The sequence below is a fragment of the Lemur catta genome, chromosome 1 (genome assembly GCF_020740605.2).
Source record: "Lemur catta isolate mLemCat1 chromosome 1, mLemCat1.pri, whole genome shotgun sequence".
NCBI lineage: Eukaryota > Metazoa > Chordata > Mammalia > Primates > Lemuridae > Lemur > Lemur catta.
The window spans coordinates 97951779-97976759 of NC_059128.1; the positions used below are offsets into that span (position 1 = coordinate 97951779).

Here is a 24981-nt window from a genome sequence, read left to right on the forward strand (position 1 = left end):
GCACATAAGTGGCAAAACCAGTTTAGTTTGGAATCCAGGTCTGTAATCTCATCTTTTTTACTACGTTTTGCTACACTCTATTGGGCTGCAAGCTTTCTTACAGTTAAACTGTTCATCACCAGCTATCTTCTGCCTAACAAAGTAATGGCCACTCCTCTCCCATCTCTAAAAGAGTTCAGAGAATGAATGGAAAGGTTGAAAGGAAGGTTGGATTCTAAATCAATGGTCTGCAAATTTATTTGAATGCATGTACCTCTCAGCAAAATGCTTGAGCACACACTGCATATAAATATATATATCTGTTATGTAAACTATTGTACTGTGTGTATTATAAAACATACAGGAAAAATCAGAATTTAAAAGGTTATGGTTTTACATAAAATTTTAGATTTTTTTTGTAAATTAAATTTTAGGGTTAAGATAAAATCTCAACTTTATAAAACTTTTTTTTACAGATAGGTTTTTTTTTCTGTATCCGTATGGATTGCCTTTTGTACCCAATAGAGATGCATCATACCCCCAACATTGGAGATCATTGTTTTGGATGATTGTGTAAGAGTCCTTTCAGTATGAAGATTTTATGATTCTATTTAATATTTGTCCTAAATTTTTCTGAAAGAGCTGATTAACTTTCAGAAAGGTTTTTAGATAGTCTATCTAAAACCAAACTATAAAGACTTCACTGACATTTGTAGCAGCAATTAAGTCTGAAAACCACAGAGTGTGAAAGGGGCTTTTCCAGATAAATGGTAGCAACCCCATGAGCATTATAATGTATACATAAAAGGGGATATAAATAGGGATTATCATTAAGTTAGATTTCCATTTGCAGCACAGGAAACAGCCTCATTGTTTTAGTCAAATCTTCCTAAGTCTGTATGTGTCCAAAGCTTACTGTAGTCATATATTCTAAAATCTGAAATTTTGTCTAGAGAGTAATATGAATTTTTGTACTTGGTAAATTATTTTAGCACTGTTTTAGAATGGAGCCAAAGGTTTAAATTAGGCCAAATCTACTGGACTAATATCTTTATAGAGATATATATCCTTTAAGAAGCAAACAAGTTGGTTGCTAACATTGACAGGGAAATGTTTGCTGCTTTTGTACATTCTGGCTCTTAGATTGGCCATTGCCAGGTTGATGCTTCACAATTAAGATGACTTTTTCTGATACTCATTGTTTCTTGGTGGTAGATTCTTTAAGAAAAAGCCTTCCCAAATAAAGCAGAAACCAAATCTAACCTTTAAAAGATACTCTTGACATGAAATTCTAGATCAGCAGTGCTCTTTGCCACTTTTTTTCATAGTGATACATTTGTACAGATTTTTTGACATGACATGCTACAATTTGGGTGGAAGTTGTAAAGGAAGTGTTGATTGCAGGTAAGATCAAACCCAGTTTAAGCAAGAGATTGAAACAGCCAACTTCAGCTACTTTTTCAGTACAGGTCTTAAGTGGCCCACATACCAGGAGTTTCTTGGTAATAACTCTTAGTGATTCTTTTGTTCTAGAAAATTACCCTGGAAAAGTACAGTTTAAACAGTTTAATCTGATGTTTCTTAAATTTTTGTATTCCTTGATTCATTCAACAAATAGTCATTCAGTGCTTCTTTGTACTAAGCCCTGAGGACTCATTAGTGAGCAAGAGGGATATTGATCACTGATTTTATATCTATATCTATCTATCTATATCTATATATATCTATATATATATGTATAACATGTACTAAAATCCAATAGTACTATTGTTGCTCACAACTTCATGCTTTAGGAATCCCTGCTCTAGTCTGACTGTACTTGCGTATCAGCTTGCTTACTCTCTTCTCTCTCCTCACGTCTCTTCTCCTCCCTCCCTTCCTCTCTCTTTATTTTATTCTCTTCCTTTCCTTCTTCTTAAACTGATTCCTTCTTTGAGATAGTGACAATAAACAAATTTTGAACTCAAGTCATCGAAGAATAGGAGAACTTATGTATATTTATTGTATAAATCTTGCATGGTAGAGTTAAACAGGAGATGAAAAAATGTTTAGTTTGCCTTAAAAATCAAATGCCATCTCTCCTGCACAGATTTCAAGGCAGGTATGTTTGTTAATTCTTTCAGAAGAGGTTTATATTATTCTATTTTAAGTAAAATTAACATCAGTTGTTTTTATACAAGTGTCCTTTTTAGATGCAAACATTTATATGATTACATAATTTTTTATTAGTCTTTTATTACATATTCTCTGAATTTGAATCCTGATATCTTATTTCTGGAATTAGCTGTTTTTGTACCTATTTCTGTTTTTTGTGTTACAATTAGTATATTTCTTATTTTTCAGTGCTTTCATTACCTTGTTATCTAAACTCTAGAATATATCCCAGTTAATTAAAGACATGTGAGTATGTTTTTTTGCTGTTGTCTTTATTGGTAAATTTAAAAGTAATTAAAAGTATAATTCTTATCTTCTTTAGCATCAGACAACAGTCAGCGCTTTCGAGAAACCTGTTTTGCATTTGCCTTGACACCACAACAAGTGCAGCAAATCAGTAGTTCCATGTAAGTTTTTTTCAAGTGTAACTTGCAGTTTGGTCTTTGAATCTAGTACTGTCTATAATAAGTGATTTTAAAAAGCAGTGTATTGGTGAGTCCATGTTATTGTCATGCAAATATTAATATTGAAAATATTATGGTGTGTTAGTTACTCTAAGAACAGTTATATCTGATCATTTGAAAAACTTTTCTGGAATAACAGTGTCTTTGAATCAACTTTCATATACATATTTTAAAAATAATTATAATTCTGCTTCTGTCTGTCCTAGGGATATTTCTGGGACCAAATGTGACTTCACGGTGCAGGTCCAGTTAAGGTACAGTTTTGACTACTGTATATATTCAAAGTTTAAAAGATAATATTTCTTAAAGATTAATTAAAAATCTACCTGATTTTCAATAAGCGTATTGAAATTATTGGGTTCAGTTGTTTGGGTAAGGGAAAACATTCTGTTATGAGATACCCTAATTTTTATCCAATTTAGATTTTAGTATAGTAAATCATGTACCATATATCTAACCATATTTCTCTACTTTGGTTGCCCTTGGTTGAGAAGCTCCAGCTAGTGGTATCTTTAAATATCATAGTGGTCAGCTCTTTAGAAATATCAGGTTTTATGAAAGCAAGGGCCTTATCTCCATAAGAGGCAAACTACTGTAGATAAGGAACTAATGCTTAAGTCTGCAGTATCTCATGGACTAACAAACACCAAAATATTCTAATTTGCTTTGTCCTGTATTTTAAATAATTGATTTAAATGTGCTCTAATTTAGAATCTGTTTGAGACATCTCTTGAAAGTTTTCAGAGACCAATGGAAAATTTTCCAACATAGATTCACAACTTCCCCTTATTCAGTTTCTTTCCTTAGCCCCCCCATTTCTTCTTAGAATATGTAAAAAATCTTTTGTATTAGTATGTCTCCTGCTTATATAAATCAATCTTATGCTCTTATTATTCAATGACTATCCATGTACGAACCTGTGTCCCACACCGTTCGTGTTGCAATAGGGATAGAAAAGAAAATATAAGACAGTTGTTTTCTTTAGTAGCTATTTTCCTTATATTGTGAGAAGGATAAATCAAACAGATAGCTTGGTATCAATAATCAGATACTAAGTTGTATGTACAAATTAAAAACATACTAGGAGGTCAGAAAAGAGATTGATCTAAAACACCTGCTCAATGCTTCATAGAACAATGTAAAAACCTCTCATCTAGGCTTTTAAATAGTAAGGTGAAAACAGTGAAAAAGCAGAGAAGAAGTTGAGCTGAAGACTGTAAATAGGATATGACTATATTTATTGGCATTTACACCATAAAACAACATGACAGAAATTTATCCCACTAGACTAATAATGATCTAAGTCTTGGTTTTGGAAGGTATTGACAAAGGTGATTCTGTATAAAAGGTGTACTTTATCTGTCAGGGGCAGACTGTGATAAAATGACTGAATAAAGGATGAAAATATGATATCTTCATAATTACATATTGCTGTAGTCTTCTTTACTTCCTTCCTCAACAGTTTGCTTTACATTTTAATCATACTGATTGTTGACATTGTCTTTTAAAATAGTCATTTCAAAGTGTTGTATGGACCCATTCTTAGGGGTCCACACTCTTGCTACTATTCCCCTTATCCTCTTCCCCCGACCCCAGCACATACATGTACACATTCCTGAACCAAAGTACTGCTGCCTTTATCTTTTTTATACGTTTTGCATGTTTGACTTCTGGGTTAGTTTTCACTTGAAGAAAGGGTCCCAAGACCAAAATAAAGTTTAAAAACCATAGCTCTAGAATGAAAGATCTAGTTACTTTTAGTATTTTATATTAATATAGATACATTCTTGAAAGCAGCAACAGTTATGGTTCACATATCTTTTTAAGATATATCAGTTCTCTAATTCAGAGATTCCAAGGGAATTTTGATGTTAAAAATGGTTTAGCCATTTTTTATTTTATTTTATTTTTTTGAGACAGAGTCTTGCTCTATCACCCCAGGTAGAGTGCAGTGGCATCATCATAGCTCACTGCAACCTCCAACTCCTGGGCTCAAGTTGTCCTCCTGCCTCAGCCTCCTGAGTAGCTAGGATTACAGGCGTGAGCCACTGCACCCCGCCTAAAAATGGTTTAGCCATTTTTAATTCAACTCTATCCCCAGAACTTGAGGAAGAAAATTTTGTTACATTTGTTAATTATTAGTTGGTTCTTTGTGTTTTAATAAAATGGTTCTTCATCTCCCTAACCACCCCCGTTACTAAGTCTGCAACACTAATGTATTATTTAAGTTAAGAGATTATGCCTATCTGCTATCTTAATTATAAATGTTTATCTAAAGCATGAAAATAATTTGGTCAGCATTAGGATCAGTGCTTTTCTGTATTAGACACCTAGTCTATTTTCATTTATGTATCTGTTACCCCTCTCCTATTTACCCCCCACCCCCGTGAACTACGTCACAGAAACTTTTTTGCTATTGTTCCCTTTTTTTCCTTTTTCTTCTTCTGTTCGTTAGGGTAATTTAGGTTTTCACCTTTTATTTAGTTGAATAGAAGCTGACTTGTCATATGAATTATTCTTTTCTTGTAGCTCCAAGCAGCTACAGGAAAAGGGTCCGTGTTTTAAATTTATTATTGCATTGGAATAATTGATTTAAAACTGTGGCATTGTCTTATGGTATTATAAAGAATTAGCCTGTAAATGGAAGGTCCTGCTGAGGTTAGAGATGGTCATGTGAGCTTTGACCTCTGTTTGCTAAGTATATTTCAATAAAATCTTTGTAGATCAGTAATTTTTAACTTTTTTATGGATCACTAATCCCTTTGAGAATTTAATGGAAGGTATGGATTGTCTTTCTATAAAAATGAACATATATTAATATGTGTACTCATAAAATTTTACATATAAAATTGTCCCATTTTGTGGACCATCCCCACATTCACATTCTGTGGCCAGCAGGTTAAGACCCTACACCACAGGTGCTGAGAGAAGATGTTTGCACGTGATGAATATTTCCCAGAATTCAGAGACAGAGTTCTCCTTACCATGTAACTCAAGGGTGTTGTGAACATTCTGTAAAGGTGGAATGAACCTTGGGAATAGGAACTAATAAAGAATAGATGTCTTAAATAGCAGATTAATAATTTATTTTATGTAAGAGTGAATAGAGTGAAAATTTATAAATTTCTTAGCTATCCTTGGTTTTTCCAAAAGATTATGCATTTAATTTAGAAATAAATGTTTCTGGAGTTTCTAAAATATTCTAAATTCATGTGGATATAACACAAATAATGTGTTGGCTTACTGGAGACCCTTGTTGTTCTAGGGATGACCTCAAAAAGCATTTTCCTAGGGATGAACTTTTTCCTAGGGATGAACTTGTCCTAGGGATGGCCTCAAAGCAGTTTCAATATTTTCTGCTGAGAACCATAAAAATGTTTCTTAGACAAATAAATTTGGGAAATACTTCATACAGGTACTATGTCTTCCTCTTAGAAATTTATAATACATATTAACATATTAAAAGCCTTGAGAAGCTCTGTGATTTAATTGTTTGGATTCAGAATTTCTTAAATTTATTTAACTACAGAGCCTTTTTCTTCCCTTTAACACTTGTTACTATCCAGGGAAGCTACTGCTTCTCAGAACATGCGTAAACAAATAATTGGCAATATCATGAAATCAACTATATGTTGGTAGTCATGATTGCTGAAACTTTACGTTGATAGAAATATTTATTTTAAGCTTGTATATGCTTTAATATATGCTTAATTATCAAATGAAATGTCTAATTTTTATAGTTTTCCCTTTTTTAAGTTGACTATCTTTTAAATTAGCTGTTGAACAAAATACTAATGTGATCATCCTTTAATAACTTAAACTTGTCCTTTATTATTTAGGTTTTGTTTATCAGAAACCAGTTGTCCACAAGAAGATCACTTTCCACCCAATCTTTGTGTGAAAGTGAATACAAAACCTTGCAGCCTTCCAGTAAGTCCTAAAAGCTATGTTTTTAAATGCATTGGCAGCATAACTATCCAATAAATCATCACAGCTGTTGTTAATCATAGTTTTTCTTTAAGAAAACATTTTTATTTTGGATATATATTCATGAGACTGGGTTAAACACTGGTACCAACTATGTACAGTTGGCAGGTGTGACATTAGCTGTGGGGACAAAGTCCAGGATTTGGAGTTGGGTGTGATAGCTTTAGTGTTGTACTGGATTTGGGGAGAAGTTATTTCAACAGAATCTCAACTGTGTTCATGTGAATCTGTAAGCCTGTGGTAGAATGGAGATTTGAAGAATGCTGTGCCTTAAACAGGGGGTAAGGGCCAGGGCTGGTTTTAGTCCACTTGAAAATACTCCTTATATATCTGTCTAAGCTATTTATAAATTTGGAAAATACTATATACAGATACTAAATCTTCCTCCTAGAGATTTCTATTTAATAATACATACTAGCATATTAAAAGCCCTGAGACATTCTTAATTTTGATTTTTAAATTCATTTAACTACAGAATCTTTTTCTTCTTTTTAACACTTGTTAATATCCAAGGAAGCTAGTGCTTCTCAGAACATGCTAGTGCTTCTCAGAACATGCTTAAACAAATAATTGGCAATATCATGAAGACAACTATAGGTTGTCTTCCTGATTTTTAAATTTAAGAGATTTTGGATTCCTTTCACTAATATTTTTCTTGGGTTTACTATAACGAAACTGTAACATAAATGTTTGCTTCTCTACTCTTTAATGAAGACATTCAATTTTTCTTCTATGTCATTTGTAGGGTTTTTTTATTAAAGGGATGGAAATTGAAATGATTTTGAAAATAAGTAGAAATAAATTATATTTCATTCTTAGGGTTACCTTCCACCTACTAAAAATGGTGTGGAACCAAAGCGACCCAGCCGACCAATTAATATCACCTCACTTGTCCGATTGTCCACAACAGTACCAAACACCATTGTTGTTTCTTGGACTGCAGAAATTGGAAGAGTAAGTACATTTTTGTTTCTACCATTTTTTGTATTATAAAGAAGGGTTTATCACCATGGCTACCTGAACTTATATGTAAATGACATAGTAAAATGAGTTACAAAAGGATTTGTTTTTGTTTTACAATGAATTTTCAACATGTTCCCATTTGAAAAATGGGATCATGCAGTATCCAGTGTTTTATAACCTGATTCTTTTACTCAGCAATTTATCATAAACATCTTTCTATGTCATTACATGTTCTTCTGCATTATTTTAAATGGCTACATTATATTCCAATACAAATATGCTATAATTTAGCCTTTTTCCTACTGTTGATTACTTACTTGATTTATTGATTCATTCATTCATTGCTGTTTCAAAGAACATGTTGAAGACCATCCCAGTATCTATAGCTTTGCATATGTACATGATAATTGCCTTATAGTAAATTCTCCAAAGCGGAATTGCTGAGTCGAAGAACATGCAGAATTTTAAGAAATTTTGTGTATGTTGACAGATTGCCTTCCCAAAAGATGTATGAATTTATTCTCTTTCAGTATTTATTCACATGCCTGTCAACACTTATTATTATCTTCCTTAAAATCTTTACCAATTTTATTAGCTAAATGATGGCACCACTTTGCTTTAATTAGTACCCCTTTTCTTATTACTGAGGTTGAATGTTTTATGTTTGTGATTATTTTCATTTTAATATTTTCTCCCCATGTCTATTTCTCTATTGCTGTTTTTCTTACTGATTTATGAGTTCTTCATATAGTGACTTAACCCTCTGTCACATGCTGCAAATATTTGTTTCTAGTTTGTTTGCCTTTTATTTTTATTTATGTGATTATTTAACATGTAGAAGATTTAAATTATTATGGAGCCAAATTTTAACCTTTTTTTTCCTTAATAGTCTTTTCTCCCTCCCCATCACGCTTTGTCTATCTGCCCTTCCCAAACTTAATGTAAATGTTTGTTTATATTTTCTTCTAGACTTCATATTTGACCTTTAAATATTTAATCCATATTACATTTACATGTGGTATAAGATAAAAATTGCTTTCATTTTTTAAATAGCCAGTTCTAACACCATTAACTAAATAAATGTTGATTCTGAAGCACCCACTGTTATATATTTAATTTTTACATATCCTGGGTGTGTTTCTGAACTTCTTCTGTATTGTTTATTAATCTAGCATTCTTTTTCTGGGACAATTTTTAAATTATTATGGCTTTGAAATAATCTGAGTTCATATGTATTCACTAATTTATTTGAAATTTATTGAATGCTTACTGTGTGCCATGCACTACACTCAAAATTGGCAGTACCATAGGGAGAAAAAAGTGTTCGCTCTCATGGGACATGGACCTAGGGGCCAGGTGGTGTCACACACAAAAAACTATGTGCATTTATTTATTATAAGTACTATAACGGAGAGGTATGTGGTGATATCAGAGTGTATGAAAGGGCACTTTAAACAAGAGAGAGAAAGAGAGAGAGAGAGAGTCAGGGAGGGCTTCCCGGAGGAAGTAGTGACTGAGCCAAGAGCTGAGAGAAGGGTAGGAATCAAGTTAGGTGAAAGGTTCAGGGGCAGGGATGAGCCTAGATTTTTTTCAAGTGACTGAAAGGGAGCACTGTGAGTGGAGTACAGAGAATGGGGAAGAGTAATATATGAGATGGGGCTGGAGAGGTAAGATAGGGCCAGATCACGCAGGGTCTTGTAGGTAATGTTAAAGTTAAGGATTTTCTTTTTTTAAGCAGAATGTTTACAGGGCTATATTTCTGTTTAGAGAATGTCACTCTTCAGAGTGGTAAAATGTTTAAATGGAGGCCAGAATCATGCAGAGAGGCCACCTCTTCGGAGCCGGCTATTGCAGAAGTATTGGTGAGAGAGCTTCTTAGCCTAGAGCAGAGGCAGTGGGCGTGGAGATAATGGAGATGAGTAGGGGATCTGCAGGACCAAGTGATGGATTGGAAGTAGGGGCTAAGAGAAGGGGAGATGGCACAGATGACTCCTTGGTTTCTGACTTGGTTACCTAGGTGAATGATATTACTGCTCAGATAGAGGAAACACTGAAAAAGGACTGAATTTAGGTGTGTTTTATTTTGTTTTACTTTGAGGAAGGGGTATTGGAGGACTAGATGGAGAAAATCATGAGATCAGTTTTGAAACTTTTGAGTTTGAGATGCCTTTGAGACATCCTGAATAGGCAATTCAGCAGATAGGCTCAGAGGTCAAGTTTGGGTTAGAGAAAAAAAACCTGTGAGTCATCTGCATATTGTTGGTTATTGAAGACACAGCAGCAGGGCTGACATTGATTAGGTGTAATGAATCAAGTAGGAAGAGAGGAGTGCCTAAGACCTATCCTTGAAGAGCTATATAACATTTAATGGTGGGAAGAAGAGAATGAGCCTGCAGAGGATATGGGGAAACAGTGACAGAGGTGGGGCGGGGGTGTTGGGTATGAGAAACTAAGAGAAGAGTTTCAGAAAGGAAGGAGATGGTAAGCAGTATTGAACAGGTGTTGAGAGGTCAAGTATGTTGAAGTCCAAAGAAATACCCTTTGAATTACAAACATGAAGCTGACTGTAGCACAAGCTCTGTTTTGGTAGATGGTGGGAGTAGAAACCAAGTTATGATGAGCTGGAGGTGAGGCAGTGGAGATAGTGAGTTATAGAAGTGTGACTTTGGAAAGAGATGAGGGTGAGCTGGAGGGAAATGTGAGATGAGAGTTATTTGTTTTAATGGGAGAGTCATTAACATGTTTAGAAAATGATGGTGGGAATCTTGAGAGTAAGAGATCAAATATACAAGGGAAAGTTGGGATAATCAATAGTGAATTGCATGGTCGGAGGAGCTCAAGGTAGCTAGGAGGAACAGCTTGTTTACTGGAAGAATAAAAGGCCTAGATGTATGTATATATTTGGTACTGGAGAGGTAAGTTCTGATTTGATGAATTCTCTTATGTCTTTGAGATAAATCAGCTGAGAGTGAAGGAAGAAATCAGGGCTTTGAGGAGAGTGGAAAGGTTGGAAAAGTTATTACAGTGAGTGAGACATGTTCCCCTGCACTCCTCTTTTTTTCACATATATTCTTCCAGATGAACTGTAAAATTATTTTATCGTGTTCCTTCTCCCTTCCCTGCCCCACCCCTACATCTTTCTGAGAATTTGGATGAGATTTCTTTAAAGTTATAGATTAAGTTAGGGAGAATTTATTTATTTACAGTATTTAAAATACCTGTTTCAGGAACTGTATTTTCAAATCCTCTTTTATGTTCCTCAGTAATTTAATAGATTTCTTCTTATAAATCCGACATTTTTTTGGTTAATTCTTGTGTGGGTAATTATTATTGCTATTACAAGTAGGTCTTTTTTCTATTATATTTTCTAATGAATTTATTTATTATTGATTCATTTAAAAGCTAGTTATTTTTGAATATTTACTTCATAAATAGATTCATATATTGTTTCCAATAGCTTTTTAGATGATTTCTTGGTATTTCCAGGTGGGCAGTTTTGAATTTGAGATATATCATACAGATTATGATAATCTTAATATTCATGCCATTATTTCTTGTTCTTATTCTATTGGATAGAGCTTTGCAAACAGTGTTAAATAACACAGGCGCTAGTGGACATATTTGACTTGTTCTTTATATTAATGAGAATACTGCTACTGTTATAACATTAAGTATTATAATGGCTCTTAATTTTGATAGAACTTAATTATATGAATGATGTATTCCTATGTTCCTCTTTTACTGGATATCTTTGTTAGAAATGGATGTTGAGTATTATCAGAATCCTTTTTGACATCTATCAGGGTTATATTTTTTTCCTTTGACTAATTAATATGTCATCATTAAGTTCATAAAATCCTTTTAAATGTTTTATTTCTGGTATAGCCTTTTTTTCCCCCCATTTTGAATAAAGTGTTGAAAACGCTTTGTTTTGTTTCTGTGTGTGAAAAGTATAGCCTACCAAGGAAGAAGGAAAGTGTTTTTGGTGAAATATGAAAAAGTCTGAAACTGTAGGAGAGAAGGGGAATATGGTTGCTCACATATAGCACTAGAGGAGAAGTGGAGATACTTTTCCATGAAAAGCTTCCAGACCACAGAGATTTGAAGGTCCATAAGTTGGAGACCTATTTTTTTTTTTGAAGTAAAATATTGAAAGAAAATTATTCTTTTCCAAAGCCCAGAAAGATAACTTACTAGATTGTTTTTAAAACTCTATTTTAGGCCGGGCGCGGTGGCTCACGCCTGTAATCCTAGCACTCTGGGAGCCCGAGGTGGGTGGATCGCTTGAGGTCAGGAGTTCGAGACCAGCCTGGGCAAGAGCGAGACCCTGCCTCTACTAAAAATAGAAAGAAATTATCTGGCCAACTAAAATATATATATAGAAAAAATTAGCTGGGCATGGTGGCGCATGCCTGTAGTCCCAGCTACTCGGGAGGCTGAGGCAGTAGGATCGTTTCAGCCCAGGAGTTTGAGGTTGCTGTGAGCTAGGACGCCACGGCACTCACTCTAGCCTGGGCAACAAAGCGAGACTCTGTCTCAAAAAAATAAAAAATAAAACTCTATTTTAGTTCAACATATGAAGATACTGTGAATAGTTCATGTAGAATCTCTTACTATTTTGCAGATAAGTTTTGTATGGTTGGTTGCCATTGAGAAATGTTATAAAACTGTCTTTTCAAGTGAATTAAATAGGAGAGTTAGGATAGTGCCTAAAGGAAGTAAGTGATATAACTTACCCTACTTATATGACCTCACTGCATTTAGCATTTCTTAAACTCTCGTTATTTGTAGATAAATTATTTAAATACAGGTTGAGTATCCCTAATCTGAAATCCAAAATGCTGTAAAATCCAAAACATGACATTTAAAGAAAATACTCATTAGAGCATTTTAGATTTCGGGTTTTTGGATTAGGGGATGCTCAATGAGTAACTATAATACAAATATTCAAAAATCTGAAAAAATCTAAAACACAAAACACCTACAGTCCCAAGCATTTTGGATAAGGGATACTCAATTTATACTGGTGTGAAGGGCATATAATAAGTAGATTATATTTCAATTATGGAGAAAGTATCTTGTGAACTTGACAAAGAATTTTGAAGACTTTCAAAACAGCAAAAAACAAAAATATGAATGTAATACAATATATATATCAATAATTGGAATTAGGTAGTACTTTGAAAGGTTAGCAGGAGCAATATAATATCATCTAGAAGAGATACTATGTTACTGTTAAGTTTTGGAGCTTTTTGCTGCACAACCTCTTTTAGATGATGTAAATTTTAATTATTTTATTATTAGTACAAGTGGTATTTGTTAATACCTGACATTCTTTGTGCTGCTTTTTTTTGTTTTTCTATTTGATTACATGTTTCAACTAGAGTGAACATACCTTTTCATTGAACTTCTTGTTGTGGTTTCTACTTGATCTCTTCTTAAATATTTATAAAAAGCCTTAGGGTAATTCCAGGTTCTGAAGATTCAAGCTGTCAGTACATAATTTCACAGTGTTAATTAGCATTTCTCCAGTTTTTGTCATACTTGAAGCATTAAGCAAATTATTAATAATGGTGAATAAGGCATTTTTTTCTAAAAGAAGCTTTTCAGTTCTGTTAGATTAGTATGTTGTATGCTCTAAAATTGAGGAAAATTTTAAGGTGATTTGTTCTTCGTTAATATATTGTGAAATTTATTAATGAAAGTAAATTAGCTTTTTGGACACTTCATTTTTGTTTTCCCCAGAAAATGTGTAGCATGTGAACATGGATAGGTTTCTGAACTTTAAATGAAAATTTGACCTTCCAGAGGGTACTGTAGTATATTTTCTACCAAAAGAGGGGAATGTATTTTCAAAAGTGTGAAAGTTAGACGGTCCATTGGACTAGATTAGAAGGTTCAAAGCAAGTAGGGTATATGAAAGCAAGAACTATAGAGAACTACACTAGCCTCCATCATTAAATCCCTTCTCCTGACATTCTTACTCTTTCCTTTTGGTTTCTAGTGCCTGCTCTGTCACCAAGCAGTTGCATGATCACGAGCAGATTATATAACCTTTTTGTGCCACAGTTTCATCAACCCTTCATTTAGAAAAATACCTATCCTACCTATCTTTTATAGGCCTTCTGCAAAGTTTAAACGAAATAGACAGTGTATCTTGTGTCTTGAAAAATGTATGTAGCTATAAAGTATAACAATGGCAGCAGTTATTTTTCCTTTTGCTTCTTTTCAAGTCTCTTAATCTTACTCTTGATCCCAGCACCAAATGGAAAGTGGTCCTTCTCATTTAGATCTCTCTCCTACCCTTCATAAACCTCAGCCCTCTTTTCTTCCTCTTATCTAATAGCCATGTGCCCTTCACTCAGTCTTGGCTTATTGATTAACTTTCTTCTTTGCCCCTTTTCCCGCTATTATCTTTGGGTAGTCCCTCTGCTAGCAGTGGATATTCATCTATTCTTTTGCCAAACCAGTAGCTTCTCTTTGAAAGAAAACCTTTTTTAATAATCCCTCTGCTTGTTGTGATAATGGCACAAATAGGGTCTTTTCAAGAGCTAGTTGAAGGCATAGAAAGAGATTAAAAGGTATAGCCTAGGAAGCCAATCTTATCTGTATTTAAAAAAATAGCTACTATTTTAGATATATCTATTATCTACTAAATATGGTTTATAATAACTTTGATATCTTATTGCCCTTGGCTTATATTTAGTCTTAACAGTTCTTTCTTGTAAGTGCCTTAAGTTCATTAGCTTCAAGTATACATAGTCAGGTAACATAGGAGCATGACAAACCTGGGTTTAAAATCTGGGCTTGTCACTTGAAAATTGCAAAATTAGGCCAAGTTCTTTTAATTCTCCATGCTTTAATTTCCTCATCCATGAAAATAGGTTTATACTCACCTCAGCAGCCTTTGGTCAGGATTAAATTAATTACTGTTCATGAAAACACCTAAGACAGTGCTTGACACACAGCAGGTGTTTTAAGAAGTGTTAGTTTTCTTTCCCTATCACTGTGGGATTAAATAGATGTACTATTTACTTACATATGTTGTTTGTTTTCTACATCTTTTTTTTTTTTCCAGAACTATTCCATGGCAGTATATCTTGTAAAACAGTTGTCCTCAACAGTTCTTCTTCAGAGGTTACGAGCAAAGGGAATAAGGAACCCGGATCATTCTAGAGCTTTAAGTACGTATGATAAACTTATTTCATTTATGCAGCTGAACTGTTTTGTCAAAGGTTAGAGTAGTAGTTTCTCAACTGAAGAAATTTTAGGTTTTGGGGTTTTTTTTGCTAGAGCCTGTTGTAGAGGATAAAAAACACTGAGAACCTTGTTTTGTGAGCTTGTAAAATAAGACCTAAGAATGGTTTTAATATTCTTGTCATAAACTATATTTTATAATCTATATTTTTCTGATCTAAAAATTAACTTTGTAAAGTCAGTGCATGTACATGGAAGAGTATTTTGTTCCAGCTTCATAAAATAAATCAATGTTTAAGAAATTCTAGGAAATGAGAAGGAAATCGTGGCATAAATTTCAAGAAAATTATTTTAGATTGGAGGTTTATCCAGGAAAGATGTATAGGGTTATATTACGGCTATACCCACTGCATTAACAAAATAAAAAGAGTTAGTGGGGTGGTAGAAATAATAGTGATGTGGGTTCTGCCATTAATCAGTATGTGGCCTTGGACAAGTCACCCTACTCCTGAGTCTCATATCTCCCATCTGTAACAAGGTGTTTGTACCATGTGGTTTCTAAAGCCTCTCTAATATCTGGGTTCAATATCTGAATTCCTGGATGGTTCATTTTGATGTGTTGAATTTGAGATGTAAGGTCTGCTAATGTGCTATTCTGGCCTCAATTTTTAAGGGTTAAGGCCAAAGGTCAGGTAAACTAAGTACTTCTTTTATTCTTTTTGTGAGAGATAGTTAGATTCTTCATGAGTGGATTTGGGGGTGAGGGCTGGGTTCTTAGGGAACAAAACTTTTATAGGCAGGGGTTAGATAGTTATCCTTTAAGGACTCTTGATGTGAGTTGATTAACTATCAGATTTGTAGTTAGGAACACTCTGGTGGAAAGAACTAAGATAGCAGGGCCAACTTTTCCTCTCGCTTCCTTTTGTAGCTTAGATTTTATCCTTTTCTCTAACCCATTTCTATGCCAGATAAAAGATCCTACTACCCCTGAATATCAATATGCCCTTAATAATTCGTGGAAGGATTTTTCTGTATTAAAATGGCCCTTTAAAAAATGCAGGTAATCCTGAGCCAGAGGAAGCACACTTTTGGCTAATGCCTCTGTGTGCATGCATTGACAGATGATGGAGAGCTGGAATGACAGCACTGGTTTGGGGTATGCAGGAGTGGAAGCACCATTTGGCAGGGATAAGGAGATAGTAGGGATCCTGAAAGAAGAGAAGGGACAGACATCTGCCTTGAAGGAGAGTGCAAGAGAACTTTTCCTTTTTCACAATCTTGCTGAAGTTATTCCTGGTCATTCCATTGAGAATCTTTCTATTTGCCTCACAGTGTTAGAATCTCAGCCAGTCAGAAAGCATTATGGAATTATGTGAGCCTGAGTGGAAAAGGGAATACCAAGAAATAAGGCAGATAAAGCTGTTATATTTAGTAACAACAACAAGGCAAGCTGTCTTTGCTCAAGCTGTTAACTCTTTTCTACTTTTAGCTATAGCACCACCTGGAGGGAGAGTGGGAACGTGTGCCTGGAATTATTTTCTCCAAGGAACCACACTGTTAGCTACTATTAAGCAGCTTTTACTTAGTAGTATTTAGTTCAACTATTTATAGCTATTTATTTCAAAAGCTACTTATTTCAACTCTCCAACCTTGGATGTGGAGAGGAATTGCATATTGGATGAGATTTTTGTGGCAATTTATGTCTTATCTTACTTATTGGCCAAGGGAACCAGTGGAATATTAATTTGCATCCCACCAGTAAGAACTTAATTGTAATGGACTAAATAACAGGTTATTTACCTTTATCTACCTGTAAAAAAACTTTTCTAAGAAATTAATTATGTAATTAAAATATTGTTTAAAGTAACTTGACATGGCTGGGTGCAGTGGCTTATGTGCCTATAATCCCAGCACTTTGGGAGGCTGAGGTGGGAGGATCACTTGGCAATATAGCAAGTCCCTGTCTCTACAAAAAATGTAAAAATTAGCTAGGTGTGGTGGTGTGTGCCTGTAGTCCTAGCTACTCAGGAGGCTGAGGCAGGAGGATCGCTTAAGCCCACTTGTTCGAGGCTGTAGTGAGCTGTGATTGCCCCACTGCACTTCAGCCTGGCAACAGAGGAAGACCCTGTTTCCAAAACAAACAATCAAAAAACTCAAATAAACAAAAAAACTTGATAAAAGGAAATGTTCATTATCTCAGATATTTTTAAAGAATCAGATTAATTTCAAATATGTTCTTTGTAAGTCATTCTTAACCATATAAATAAATTCTTTTAGCAAAGTCTTAGTAGTCGAGTCAAATAATATATTATGTTCTTGAAAGATTAAAGTTGGTAGTATTTAGACTTTTCACAGAGAAATCCATTCTCTGATTCACTTGACTTAATAGGTTTTTGTCTTGTGGTTTCCACCTTTGTGTGAAATGATCCCCTTACAACTATCACAGAAACAGTCTTTTACTAACTCTAGGTCAAGTTCCTCACTCTTCTCCCTTCTCCTTTCAGCATTTACTTCAAACCTTAGCCATAATCTATTCAAACACTATCCCCCCCCTCTCTCAGCACTCTGCCAGTGCAAGAAAATCGGGGCTACAAGACTTGAATTCTCTAAACTGCCTATTTTTTGCTTAGTCTTAGTGCCACCATAATTATTATTCAACTTATCTAAATTTGTATCTATCCCACTTTATATCCTTCAGTATCAGGAGGAAATGTCCCTTTTCCTCCTCATAATTCATCTTTTATTCATTTATTCTTCTCATTTAAGAAATTATATTAAGAGTACTGTGTTCCTGCCATGGGAGAATATAGCTTTAAACATACACACACTGTCTCTGCAAACCCAGAAGTTTGCAGTCTGGTGGGAAAGACAGACATTAAATAATTGCACAAGTCATTAATGAGTTACAGTTGTGACATGTGCCTTGAAGAAGATAGACAGGGAACTCTATAGAGGTACAACAGGGGAACGTAGTCCTCTTTGGTGTTGTGATGCTTCAGACAAGATTATAAGGATGAAGAGGAGTTGAGCCCCAAGATGGGAAGGGAAACATGCCAAGAGAAAAGTCCAGTAGAGCTGGAGTAGAGAGAGCAAAGGGGGAGAGTGGTCAGAGAGATAGACAGGTGTAAGTTCATATAGACGATAGAAAGATAAATGATAGAAAGCCATTAAAAGATTTTTAAGTGGAGAAATGACATGATCAGATTTGGGTAATCTGATCCTCACTTTGAGGACTGAATCAAAGTGGGGCAAGGCTGATGGCAGTGACGCCAGTTAGGAACCTTATGCAGTAGTACACATAAGAGATGATGGTGTCTTGAACTAAGGTGATACTGATAGAAATAGAAGGGGACAGTCTGAGAAGAACTGAAGAGTAGAAATTGTATTGATATGTGGCCTAGTGAGGCGTCAAGGATGAGTGCTAGGCTTCTTACATAAGCACCAGGTAACATGGTAGTGCCACTTGCTGAAATGGAAAACAGTGTTGAAAAGATGAGTCTGCAAGGGGAAGATCAGAGTGCATTCTCAGACTTGGGTTTGCGATGATGAGACATCCAGGTGGAGATGCTCAGTAACAGCATTAGGAGACCTGGCTCCGTCATTTATCTGCTCTTTGTCCTGTGTTTTCAGCTTCTCCCTCTTGCAGGCTCTTCCTGTCACCCTTCCCTGTCACATCTCTTTCATTAAAAAAAAAAAAATAGGAAAACAAGGTCCCCACTAGGTAAAGCTCTGTGTTCCTCTTATTGTTCTTATCCTAATTTCATCAAAGAGTAGTCTATGCTTGTTCTTTTTACCTCCTCACTGCAACTCATTATGGTCTTTTAACCCCTCATCATTTCATTGAAACTGCTCTTTCACTTGTCACAAGTGACAATCTGATTGCCAAATTGAAATTGTATCTTTTCAGTTTCCACCTTTGATACTTCTGCATTTGATACCAACCACTTTCTCCTTGAAATTCTCTACTCCCTCTTCTCTGACCACTTCTTCTTAATCACTTGCCCTCAGTAAATGCTCTGAAGGGAAGCATCCTAAATGTTGTTCTCTGGACTTTCGTCCTTGGCCCATTTTCTACGTATTCTTGTGGTTTGAACTAGCACCCACCCCCAAATACATATCTTGATCTCAGACTTCTCCCCTGAATTTTGGACTTGTATCGCTGACTTACTTCTTCACCTTTAAACATTCCATTGGTTCCTCAAATTCAAGTGTTTAAAACTGAACACACTGAGTCCTATCAAACTTACACCCTAAATATTTCTCAAATGTGTCTTCTCTCTATCCCTACCATTATTGCCCTTGTTAAAGCTCTCACATCCTGCCTTTATTTTAAAAACATGTTCTTAAATAACATATTCCTCTTCTTTCTTGCCCTCTCTTCATGTCTTTCCTCTGTTAGCAACCTATGTGATTTATACAGATGTAATCTTACCATTCCCTTGTATTCCATGGCTTCTTAACACCAATGGAATAAAAACTCCCAACTTCGTTTGTCATGACATATACAGCTTTCTATGACATGGCACCTGCTTACTACTTCCCAAAGTCATCTATATTCACTCTTCCCATACTTTGCACTGCAAAAATATGGAATTCTTCTGCCTTTTCCTCAGTGCTTTGATAGTGTTCTCTAAGCCTCAGAACTACCCTCCTTTGCCTAACTTTAGTATCCTTTATGCTTTACTTTTTCCAGGAGGCATCCCAGAACTCCTAGAATAGATGAGTTGACTTGCAGTTAGCTTCTTGAACATAATTCCTTCACAGAACATTAGAGATGATCTCACTGAGCATCTCTACCCTCTATTATACTATGAGTTCCTTTGAGCAGGAATTTAATCTTATTTTTCTTTGAAATCCTATTGTTTATGGCAATGCCTAACACATAGTAGATCTTCAAATTTTTATTGACGTAAACTGATGAAAAGAGATCTAGAGTAAAAATCAGGTCTCAGTGCCATTGTCTCTTTGCCTATAAAATGAAATATTGGGCTTAATATGTTTGGTTGTTTTTAGCCTTAAAGTTCTAACAGGCTGAATTAAAATAATCTGATATTAATAAAGATAGAAATTATTTTAAAACAGTAACAACCCTATTGGAACAGCACTGTCTAATAGAACAATCGATTATGATGAAATGTATACATATGGTAGCCACCAGCAACATGTGCCTGTTGAGCACTTAAACTGTGGCTAGTGCAACTGAGGAACTGAATTTTAAATTTTATTAAATTTAAGTACAATCTCATGTGACTAGTTGCTAATTCTTATAGCTCAATGCCAACAAGGATTTTTAAAAGATTAATTAATTGATTGATTTTCCAAACTCACTTCTTGGGAAAAACAAGATTATTTTTTTAATTTAATTAATGTGATTAGCTATAACTTTATTATAGGTTGTGTAATAAAATACTGTTACCACTGTAGACCACTATGTCGCAAAAAAATTTAAACTCCCAGATGACTTCCTACATATTTACTAATTACAATAGGATATATATGTCTTATTTTATTTTTTTTACTCCCTTGCTCGCAAAGAAGTACCTTTATTTCACTTACTTTATTTTTCCTTCATACTTTCTTGTAATTAAATTTAACATAGTGCTTTTCCCCCCTCCTCCTCTGTTTCTTCTTTCTTTCTTTTGCTAAAGTTCATTCAAGTATAATTTATAGGCAGTAAAAATTCATTTGACAGGTATATGCAATCATGAACCACTGCCACAATCAAAATATAGAACATCCTTAAACCCAGAAAGTTCCCTTGTGGCCCTTTACAATCCATCCCATCCCCTTACCATTGATGTGATTTCTGTAGTTTTGTCTTTTCCAGAATGTCAGATGAATGCAGTCCTACAGTATGTAGCCTTTTGTGACTGGCTTCTCTCACTTTGTATAATGCTTTTAAGGTTCATTCATGTCGTTAGTTCTTTATTGCTAAGTAGCATTCCATTTATGTACAATAATTTGTTTATATATTTATCAGTTGATGGACATTTGGATTGTTTCCAGTTTTGCACTATTACGAATAAAGCTGCTATAAACATTTATATTTTGCATATGGATACCTCAGTTTTGTGGGCATATGTTTTCATTGCTCTTGGGTAAATACCTAGAAATAGGATTGTTGGGTCATCTGGTAAGTATATGGGCAACAGTTTGGCAATTTCTTATGAAGTGGATATACCCTTTTTGCATTCCCACTAACAATATATGAGATTTCAGGTGGCTCTACATCCTCCCCAGCATGTTATCTTGTCAGGCTATGTTTTAATTTTAGCCATGTAGTCAGTGTGTAGTGATACCTCATTGTGCATCTTCCTAACAATTGATGTTGTTAAGCATCATTTCATGTGCTTATTTGCCATTCTTACAGCTTCTTTGACGAAGCATCTGTTCAGATCTTTTGCCCATTTTTTTATAGGTCATGCTTTTTGTATACTTTGAAATCTTTGCCTAAACCAAAGTCACAAACATTTTCTTCTGTTTTTCTTCTAGAAGTTATATTGTTTTAGCTCTTAGATTTAGGTCTATGATTTATTTTGAGTTGATTTTTGTATATGGTGCTGGGTAAGAGTAGAGGTTCATTTTTACCCCCACATAGATATTCAGATGTTCCAATGTTTGTTGGAAAGACTGCTCCCTCAACCCACCTCATTTAATTACCTTGGTACCTTTGTCAAAATCCAATTGACTGTAGATGCATAAATATTTTTCTGGACTTTATTCTTTTCCATTGACCTATATGTCTGTCCTATGCATAATCATAGTCTTAATCACTATAACTTGATAGTAAGTCTTAATCACTATAACTTGATAATAAATCTTAAAATCAAGGTAGAGGTCTACAGCTTTGTTTTTCTTTTTCAGAATTGTTTCAACTATTAAATCCAGTATGTGAAATGGCAATACATAGTGATCCAGTAGAGTTTATTTCAGGAGGAATACTAGGTTAATTTCAGGATTCAAAACTCAGTCAATATAATTCACCTTCTCAACAAACTAAAAAAGAAAAATCATATGATCATCTCCAGAGATGCAGAAAAAACATTTGTCCAAATTCAACATGTGTTCATGACAAAACTCTCAGCAAAGTAGAAACAGAAGGAAACTGCCTGTGTAATAAAGAGCATTTACAAAAAGCCTATAGGTAATACCATCGTTCATGGTGAAAAACTTGAATGCTTCACTCCTAAGATTGAGAACAAAGCAAAGGTATATGCTCTCAGTGTTGCCAGCACAACAAGGCAAGGAAGAAACCCATGCAGATTATAAATGAAGAAATAATTGTCTTTATTTGCAGATGACTTTATTGTCTGTGTAGGAAAAAAATCTCAAAGACTCTCCCAAAAAGCTACTAGAAATATTACATGAATTTAGCAAGGTTGGAGAAGGCCTGGTCACTATACAAAAATGAGTTGTATTTCTATTAGTAATAAACAATTAGAAATTGAAATTCAAAAAATAAGAGTTTATAATAACATCCAAAATATGAAATACATAGGTATACATTGTACAAAATATGTATAAGATTTATATGCTAAAAACTATAAAATATTGCTTAGAAAAATTAAAAGACCTGAATCCATGGACAGATATACCATGCTAACAGATCAGAAAACTCAGCATTGTTGCATGTCAGTTCTCCGAATTGATCTATAGATTCAATCCAATCAAGATCCTAATAGGATCTTTAAAAGTATCTTTACAAGAAAGAATTGACTGAGATTGGGTCTATGATGGCAAACGAAAAGGCAAAAGTTTTTTTTAAAGAAAAAAAAAGAAATTGATGAACATTTTAAAATAATTCCAAGCTAGGTGCAGTGGCTCACGTCTATAATCCCAGCAACTAGGGAGGCTGAGATAAGAGGGTCCCTTGTGCCTAGGAGTTCAACACCAGCTTGGGTAACATAGTGAGACTTTGTCTCCTAAAACAATAAATTAGAAAGTTCTTCCACCTCTGAGAGAAGCACATATTATTTTAAGTAACAATATCTAATGTTTATCAAATGTTAAGTTATTTTAAAACATTTTACATGTATTAACTAAACTCATTTAATCTTTAAAACAATGCTGTGAGGTACTATTATTGTTCCCATTTACCTTATGATGAAACTGAGGCTTAGAGAGGTTAAGTGACTTAACTAAGGCTTAATTCTAACCTAGGTGTCTCTAGGTCCTGTACTCTTTACTACTTCATGTTACCTCTCCAGTATCAATTTCTAGGTATTAAACTGAGGCTTGTTTTATATAAGGCTGATATGATATATGATCTGCAAGCTGGCAAACCAGGATTAACACCACAGTGTTATGGTAACTATATTTTCTAAACTAAAAACCAGGGGTTTTATGCCTTTTTATATATGAGAGTTAGCTTATAAAATACGTTAAGACTTTGAAAATTTTCAGTTTCCAGGCCATGAAATGACTTTTTCGTCTGATGTCAGAATCACATCTGGAGCTATTTTAAAACTACTTACTGGTATCCCTCTTCCCATTCTGTTTGAGAAAGCTCTATAGGTAGTTCTGATGTGTATCTTAGTTGACATCCACTAATTTATGGGAACAATTGGATAGGATATCCAGGATTTAGACCATCTCAAAAATTCGAGACAATATGGTCACCATTTTTAAATAAAGGCAGGATTCTTAGTTCTCATGAATAATTATCAGCACAACTGACATCTACTCTGAAATTCTTCCTTATCTAATTATTTTTCCCTCTCTCCATTTTCTTTGTTATCTGTCTGGTCACACTTGTGCCACAGCTCTGAAATTCTGTGATTGAAATAATTACATGGTAAAAAGCCAATTGGACTTTTTTCTTTTCATAATTTGAAATTAGAATTAATATGTTTTATAATAAGTATTTTGTTTATATGAGCTTTCAAAAAATTTATAAATATTACTTTTATCAGTTATTAATTTTCTTTAAAATAGAAGAGTCCAAGTAATATTAGTCATAGTTTAAACAAAACCACTCCACTTAGAGCCCCCTTATACAATATAGACTTTAAAGTTATTATGGAACAATTTCTAAAATTATTGAAGTATTACATTTATGCATTTCCTGTCTCACTTATAATTTGTTGTTGTTGATTGAGATTTTCAGAGATAACAGATACCTCTGGTATCCAGATGAGAAGTATAAAGGGTCATTTCTTAATATGAAATGACTAATAACTGAAAGAGAGTAAAAGAATAGCCATGGAAAAGTAAAATTATTGGTGCTTCCTGTCTTAAGAACCATAAGAAGTTTGAACTGAAAAGACTTAGAGATTATCTAGTGTGGATTCTAATTTTACTGTAAGTAAAATTAAGCTGAGAAAGGAGGATTGATTTGCCTAAGATAACACAACTAGTTTATGGAAAAATACATGTAAAACTGAAATAATTATATGGTAAAAAGGCAATTGGACTCTTTTCACAATTTGAAATTAGAATTAGTATGTTTTACAATAAGTATTTTGTTTATCTGAGCTTTCAAAAAATTTATAAGTATTACTTATTAATTACTAATTTTCTTTAAAATAGAAAAGTCCAAATAATATTAGTCATAGTTTAAAAGAAAGAAAATTGGCCAAGCACAGTGGCTTTCTCCTGTAATCCCAGCACTTTGGGAGGCCAAAGTGGGAGGATCACTTGAGACCAGGAGTTCGGGACCAGCCTAGGTAACATAGCCAGACCCTGTCTGCACACAAAAAAAATTTTTTTATTTAGCCAGCTGTGGTAGCACATTCCTGTAGTTCTATCTTGGGAAGCTGAGGTGGGAGGATTGCTCGAACCCAGGAGTTTGAGGCTGCAATGAGCCATAATCATACCACTGCACTCTAGCCTGGGTGACAGAGCAAGACTCGATCTCTAAAAATAAATTAATAGGTAGATAGATAGAAAGAAAGAGAAAAATCTTTATTTAGTATCTTAGAGTTATAAAAGAAAAAGAGTCTGCCATAAGTTGAATATGTCAACCTTCTATAGAAATTTCCTTTATGTTACTGCAAGTTTTTGTTCCATGGGTGAGAAATAGAAAATTTATAGGAAATGTAGTCAGTCTACAGATATACAATCGTTTTCCATCCTTTGCTTATCATAGAAATTATAAGCCATATAATTGTTTTATCTTTGTATTTAATTGATTGAGAAATAATTGAACAGATTATTTTTGAGTTCTTTTTTTTAAAGGTTCCTATTTTAAGTTTCTTGTTTTCTTTTTAGTAATGCATCAATAATATATCTTAAATAA

At 34.2% G+C, this 24981-nt stretch overlaps 1 protein-coding gene across 1 annotated transcript in view; it reads left to right on the plus strand.

The window, feature by feature from the left end:
- The window catches only part of PIAS1 (protein inhibitor of activated STAT 1), a 129281-nt gene that overhangs the window by 83096 nt on the left and 21204 nt on the right, over positions 1–24981 (plus strand). The window contains exons 3-7 of the mRNA XM_045541716.1: positions 2456–2540; positions 2804–2851; positions 6437–6527; positions 7404–7538; positions 14626–14731. Of these exons, the coding sequence (XP_045397672.1) occupies positions 2456–2540; positions 2804–2851; positions 6437–6527; positions 7404–7538; positions 14626–14731 (465 nt within the window). The remainder of the gene's footprint in view (positions 1–2455; positions 2541–2803; positions 2852–6436; positions 6528–7403; positions 7539–14625; positions 14732–24981) is intronic.